The 6,524-nt window shown below is 57.1% G+C and overlaps 1 protein-coding gene across 1 annotated transcript; it reads left to right on the top strand.

Moving 5' to 3' along the window:
- The first annotated feature begins 3,787 nt into the window (after window positions 1-3,787).
- LOC107531536 (PRAME family member 12) lies at window positions 3,788-6,524 on the top strand. The gene is given in 4 exon segments (XM_087820417.1): window positions 3,788-4,074; window positions 4,459-5,013; window positions 5,959-6,334; window positions 6,336-6,524. Coding segments are annotated over 4 exon segments (1,407 nt in total).

Genomic DNA, 6,524 nt, shown 5'->3' with positions numbered 1-6,524 from the left:
TTTCCCGGCCCTGCTCCACGCCCACAGATTCCTTTCTTTCCCGTCCCACAATTAAAGCCCTTTGAAACGGTGGGGTGTCAGTATGTGCAGAAGATCGACCTAGAACGTTAGAAGGAACTGGAAGGACCCTGACATTCTACTCCCTCGTTTCACACGAGGGGAAACTGAGGCCCGGAGAGTAATGTGGCTCCTTCAAGTTCTCACAACTTGGTGCATACTTTCCGGGACTGTCTGGCCCAACAGGAGAAACGAATCTGACTCTGAGACGCATGTCGACAACCCCACAGAACAGTCAGACGAGGTTATGGGGTGGGCAGCCGGGAAGGGGTCCAGCGCCTGTCGCTGCCTCAGCCAGGCTTCCTGAACCGGGGGGCCCAGGAAGGGGCGGCCCGCAGCGCCCCCCGCCACCTCCAAGCCCTCGCTGAGGGCGGATCCCCTGCAAAGGAGCTCGGGGCTGTCCTGGCCCCGGGCGGAGTCTCCCGAGGCATGTCCTACCGCCCATGGGGAGGCCCCCTCGGGTTGAGAAGGGCGAGTCCTGATCTGGCCCCTCTGACTGTTGGGATTTGACCATTCCTGTGAATGGCCTTTCTCTGCCTCATGTCTCCACCCCCACTGTTTGCATTCACTACTGCAAAGGAGACAGGCCTTGGTATACAGTTGGCGCTTAATAATCCGTGGCCGGGTGAATGAACCGTCGCCTGTTGGGAGCTCCCCAACGAACCCACACTCTGCCCCACTCATGACGCCGGCCCTTACTCTCCAGCTTGAGCCTCCATCTGGCTGCTTTCTGTCAACAAAGGAAAATGCAAAGCTGTAGAAAATATTTAAAAAATATATATTTATTGATTTCAGAGAGAGGTAGGAAGAGGGAGAGAAAGATAGAAACACCAATGAGAGTCGTTGATCGGCGGCCTCCTGCACACCCCCTTGCTGGGGGTCGGGTCTGAAACCCGGGCCTGCGTCCTGACCGGGAGTTGAACCTCGATCTCCTGGGTCATAGATTGATGCTCAACCGCTGAGCCACCCCAGCCGGGCTCGAAAATTTGTATAGTTTATATTAGAGTATATTTGAGCCAAACAGAGGTCACGCCTGGAAGCAAGATCTCAATAGACTGGGAAAAATGCTTCCCAGAGTGAGAGTTTGCGGTTTCTTTTAAACATTTGGAACTAATGCCCGGCCGGGCGTGGCTCAGCGGTTGAGCGTCGACCTAGGATCCAGGCGATCGGGGTTCGATTCCCGGTCAGGGCACATGCCCGGGTTGTGGGCTCAATCAATGACTCTCTCATCATTGATGTTTCTCTCTCTCTCTCTCCCTCTCCTTTCCTCTCTCTGAAATCAATAAAAATATATTTAAAAAAATAAATAAATAAAATAAACATTTGGAACTAAGGAGGGAATGTAAGGAAGATTACACGGAGGTGGGAGAGAGCCAGGCGGGGAAATCTCTGTGACTGGATGAAGGATAGTTAACAAGACCATGTGCATTCCTGAGGGTGGACACGATTGTGAGGCACCTGAAAAAGGGGCATTTCAAAGGTGTGTTCACCTACGTGCACAAAAACAATGGGCAGGGCTTAAGGTGGAGATGAGCCTTTCAGAGGCCTGGGCTGGGACTACCCACCGCGACCTGCCCAGGAATTTATGGTCAGATCACCCCGTGAGGTTACTTTCAGTTAGATTTATTTAATATTTTTGTCATTATTTTTTAATCCTTACCCGAGGATACTTTTTCCATTGCTTTTCAGAGAGAGTGGAAGGGAGGGAGGAGGGAGAGAGAGAGAAACACTGATGTGAGAGGGACACATTGATTGGTTGCCTCCTGCAAGCACCCCAACTGGGGCTGGGGTACATGCCCTTGGCCAGAATCGAACCCGGGACCCTTCAGTCCTCCGGCCAACATTGTAGCAACTAAGCCAATCCGGCTAGGGCTATTTTTTAATTTTTTAAATGTTTATTGATTTTGAGAGCTAGAGAAAGGGAGAGAGAGAGAAACATTGGCTGGCTGCCTCCTGCATACCCCCTACTGGGGATTGAGCCCTCAACCTGGGCATATGCCCTGACCAGGAATGGAACCTCCGACCTCCCAGTGCAATGGGGTGACCCTCAACCAACTGAGCCACACCAGCCAGGGCGCAGTTAGATTTATTAGAGAGACTCCCCTTTTCTTTCATTCATCTTCCTAAAACCCCTGCCCCAAGGTGGGCCTCTGCATCCATTCTGATGCCTAAAGGCCTCGGCTTCGTCCACTCCTAACTCGGAGGGCAGTGAGCCCCCCAGGTCCCCTGCCAGCCTCAGAGAGGAGATCAGCTGCCTGCTGCTCCATCCTTTAAACCCGGCCGTCCACCCACGGCCCTGCTACCAATGCAACTCTGCGGCTCGTCTGCCACCGAAACAAGCACACAACAAACAACAGAAAAGTGAATGAACAGAACTATTCTATGAATTTTTTTCTTACTTTTTTTTTTGGTCAGTTACTACCATAGTCTAGCAAATAATCAAGAAAAGGAAAAAAAAAGGCAGGGGAAAAATTGAGTTAATATGTATTATGGGGATCTAAGAGCCAGGACCTCATGGGATGATCTAGTTGACTGTCACCACACCATCTACAATAAGTACCCCAAGGCAGGGGTTCTAAATGTCACTTCTGCTTTATAGATGAGGAAGCAGGCCCTGGAGATTGACTGGCCTGGGGTCGCACAGGGAATGAGTCCCAGAGCTGGGATTTGAACCCAGGCAGTCTGCTCGGCCCTTCTGCAAAACTGCCTCTTCCAAGAAATGCCAGGAGAAGCCCTCGGGGCCCGCTGGGCACGTATGTGTCTGCGGTGCGCCTGGCTCGCGGACACGCGTGTGTGGTTGGTGCGATTTTGTACTGTAGACAACACGATTCCAGGTGGAGGAAGGCTGGGTTTGCGCTGTCCCTTTCCAGGACGCCTGCTGGCCCCGGGCGTCAGCACTCACTCGGGCGCCTTCACGCGTTTCTCCCAGAGTCTGCTCAGTGACACAGTCTTCCCTACGGGACTCAAAGTTCCACGGAGTCTGAGCCTGGCACACACACGGGGTGCTCAGTAATGTCTGTGGGATCAGTGACTGACAGGAGAAGGGATGGGGCACAGAGGATGCTGTGCCAGGGGCAAGAGCTCCAAGTGGCAGCAGTGGGCTGGCCTGCAGCTGGCCTCCCTCACACCGCCAACAGCCACCCATCCTCTCAGCCCACAGGCGTCCAAGGAGCCATGACGGAGCCCTGGCCTCAGAGCCTTCCGTCCGGCAGACGACAGGGATGTTAGACGGATGCAGAACAGAGATATCGGGTGGGGGACAGGCTTACAGGACTAGGGGCCTCGGGGGCCGGTGGGTCATGGGGGGGTGCTGAAGTGAAGGGGTGCCATGAGGTCCTTAACTTGGCCCCTCCCTAACTTTCTCTTTCCTAAATGGATTGTCTGGCCTGATTGAGTCAGTTAATCTGGAGATGGGGGAAGATCCCATCAGGATTAAGGGATGGACATTGAGGAATCCAATCAGGTATTGCTTTCTGATTGGATGTTAGGAGGGGAAGGGCTATAAAAGCCTCAAGCACCAAAGAAGAGACACAGGGTCCTCGAGCCCCACAGCCACTGCCTGGTGCCCCACCAGGTCTGAGGTCCGAGCAGCCGGCCGACGGGGCCAGAGGCGGAGCAGGTAAGTTACCCACCTCGGCCGAGGCAGCGGTGGGCGTGCTGGCACTCGGCCTGACAGGGATGCCCTGTTCCCTGGACGTTTCCGCTGGATTCCTCTCGCAGCGGACTGACCATGGGCGTCCGGAACCCACCCAGACTCCTGGACCTGGCGGGCAAGAGCCTGCTGAGGGACGAAGCCTCGGCCATCGCGGCTCTGGAGTACCTGCCCGCCGAGCTCTTCCCGCTGCTGTTCCTCGAGGCCGCCTTTGGGAGACACCAAGAGCCCCTGAAGGCCATGGTGTGCGCCTGGCCCTTCGCCCGCCTCCCTCTGGGGGGCCTGATGCAGCTGTCCCAGTTCTGGGCCCTAGAAGCCGCGTTCGACGGGCTCAAAGTCCTGCTTGCCCAGAAGGTTCGCCCCAGGTGAGGCTGATCCAGGTGGGTAGGGTCCCGCGTGTGCCGGGAGACGGCTGGGGTCAGGGAGTGTCGGGGACCAAAGGGTTGACCAGAGGTTTCTGATGGGGCAGCTCAGAGAGGCCTTGGACGCGGGTGAGCTCACTTTGGGAAGCGGGGGACTGCTTACGAGATAGGGGTGCAACCAATCGCTGCGTCTCTCTCACATCGATGTTTCTCTCCCCCTTCCACTCTCTCTGAAAAGCAATGGGAAAAATATCCTCAGGTGAGGATTTAAAAAAAAAAAAAGGCTGAGGAGTGGGGTGGAGTCTGATCGCTGCCTTAGCCCTGAGATGCTCGGTCTCATTCTGTGGCTCTTTAAGCATCTCAGCCAGCGCCCTGTTCTCCCCGCAGGAGGTGGAAGCTTCAGGTGCTGGATCTACGGAACACTGGCCAGAACTTCTGGGGGATGTGGTCTGGAGCCAGCGCCCCGGGGAGCTCGCCGTCGGGGCCGGTGGCTGCGGGCAGCTCCAGGGCGAAGCGGCCCTCGGCCCCCTTGGAGGTGTTCCCAAGCGACAGGACCCGGGACTGCCTGTCCAGCCACACCATCTGGCGGGTCATGGAGCATGGGGGGCTGCTGCTCCTGTGCTGCAAGAGGCTGACGGTCTTCGAGGTGCCCATCGAGAACATTCGAGGGGTCCTGGCTCTGACGCGGCTGGACTGCGTCCAGGAGGTGGAAGTGAACTGCACCTGGGACCTGCCCACCCTGGGCTCCTTCGCTCTTTACCTGGGTCGGATGAGGAACGTGCAGAGGCTCTCTCTCTCCCACATCCACATGCCGGCCGACGGGGGCAAGGACCAGGCGCACTTTCTGCGGTTCATCTCCCAGCTCCCCCGGCTGCGGCGCCTCCGGGGGCTCGCCCTGGAATCCCCCTACTTCCTCCTAGGCCGCCTGCGCCTTATGCTCAGGTGAGCCCTGGCACTGAACGCCGCCTCGGAATGCCAAGTGCGTTGTCTCGTTTGCCGCTCGGAGGTGTGGCATCCCGTGACCACCCAAAGGGAGGGGGGGGACAGACTGGGAGGGTGGCTCTGGGAAGGGGAGCTGTCCAGTGGGGGCTCGGACCCAGCGAGGGTGGGTTTGTAGGGTCTTCCTCAGGGAGAGGTGTCTGAGTGAAGGTGACTTGGGAAGAGGGGAGGGAGGAAAGGCCACATCAGCCTGAGCATTTCCAGAGGTGAGCCCTGTGTCCACCAGCCGTGTGAGCAGGGATGAGCCTGTCTGAGACGGCCGGTCTCTGAGAGGCTGTCCTGTGTCCAGGGGAGGTCACGAGCACGTGGGAAATGCCTGATTCTGGAGATAAGGGAGCAGGAGGATTACAAAAAGTGGGGAGGTTTACGGGTGATGCTGGGGTGTAAGTGGCCGCTGCAGACTGGCCACCCCAGTTGAGTTGCAGGATCCTGCCCAGGTCTGGTCTTTATACATCAGACGAACTAGCCTCATGTGGCCCAGACATCCGGGCACCTGGGGCGGGTCCCAAGCAATGGACAGAAGGAAGCCTGAGTTGTCATTTTTGGTTTTGTCTCCAGATATTAAAATGCAGGGATGCCCACAGTTGATTGAGACACTGCCAGGCTCTCTGAGCAGTTCCCGCGTTTCCCATTACGTCCATCCTCGTAAGAGTTCTCTGCTTGACGGGCGAGGAAAGGAAGCTTTGGAGATTTTGTGAACTTGACCCAGTCACACAGTGACGGTGAAAGGAAACTAGGCCTAAAGTGAGATTGGGCGTCCTGGCTGTTGGCCTTCATCTGATGGCCGGAACAACCCTGGGTTGGGACGAATCTCTCTTCTCCCATCCGGAGGCCCCCCTCTACCTGCCATCCCCATTCCCCAGAACTAACGGCTCCGTCTCCCCCCAGGTGCCTGCAGACCCCCTTGGAGACCCTCTCCTTAACGAATTGCTGGCTTACGAAATCAGACTTGGCACACCTGTTCCGGTGCCCAAAACTCCATCAGCTGAAGGACCTGCATCTGAGCGGCGTCGGCCTCGTCGGTTTTAGACCCAGGCCCCTCCGAGCTCTGCTGCAGAAAGCTGCCGCCACCCTCCAGGGCCTGCACTTAGTTTCCTGTGGGATCGAGGACTCTCAAGTCGAGGCCATAGTGCCTGTCCTGAGCCGCTGCCACCAGCTCAGGACCTTCAACATCTCCGGGAACCTCTTCTCTGTGGCCACCCTGGAGAAGCTGCTGCGCCACACAGCCGGGCTGCCCAGTCTAAGCCTGGAGCAGTGTCCCGCCCCCCCTGGAGAGTTACAGCGCCGAGGGGGCTCTGGAGCTGGGGAGACTGGCCCGGGTCTGGCGTGAGCTGATGGAGATTCTGAGGGACTTAGGACAGCCCAGGATCATCTGGCTCAGCACCAGCCCCTGTCCACACTGTGGCAACAAGGACGTGGGGCCCGTGGCGTACCCCTGTGGAAACTCTGCTTAG

This window comes from Miniopterus natalensis, chromosome 9 (assembly GCF_054644295.1).
Source record: "Miniopterus natalensis isolate mMinNat1 chromosome 9, mMinNat1.hap1, whole genome shotgun sequence".
NCBI lineage: Eukaryota > Metazoa > Chordata > Mammalia > Chiroptera > Miniopteridae > Miniopterus > Miniopterus natalensis.
The sequence above is the reverse complement of the archived record's forward strand: the minus strand, read 5'-3'. Positions and strand labels throughout refer to the sequence as shown.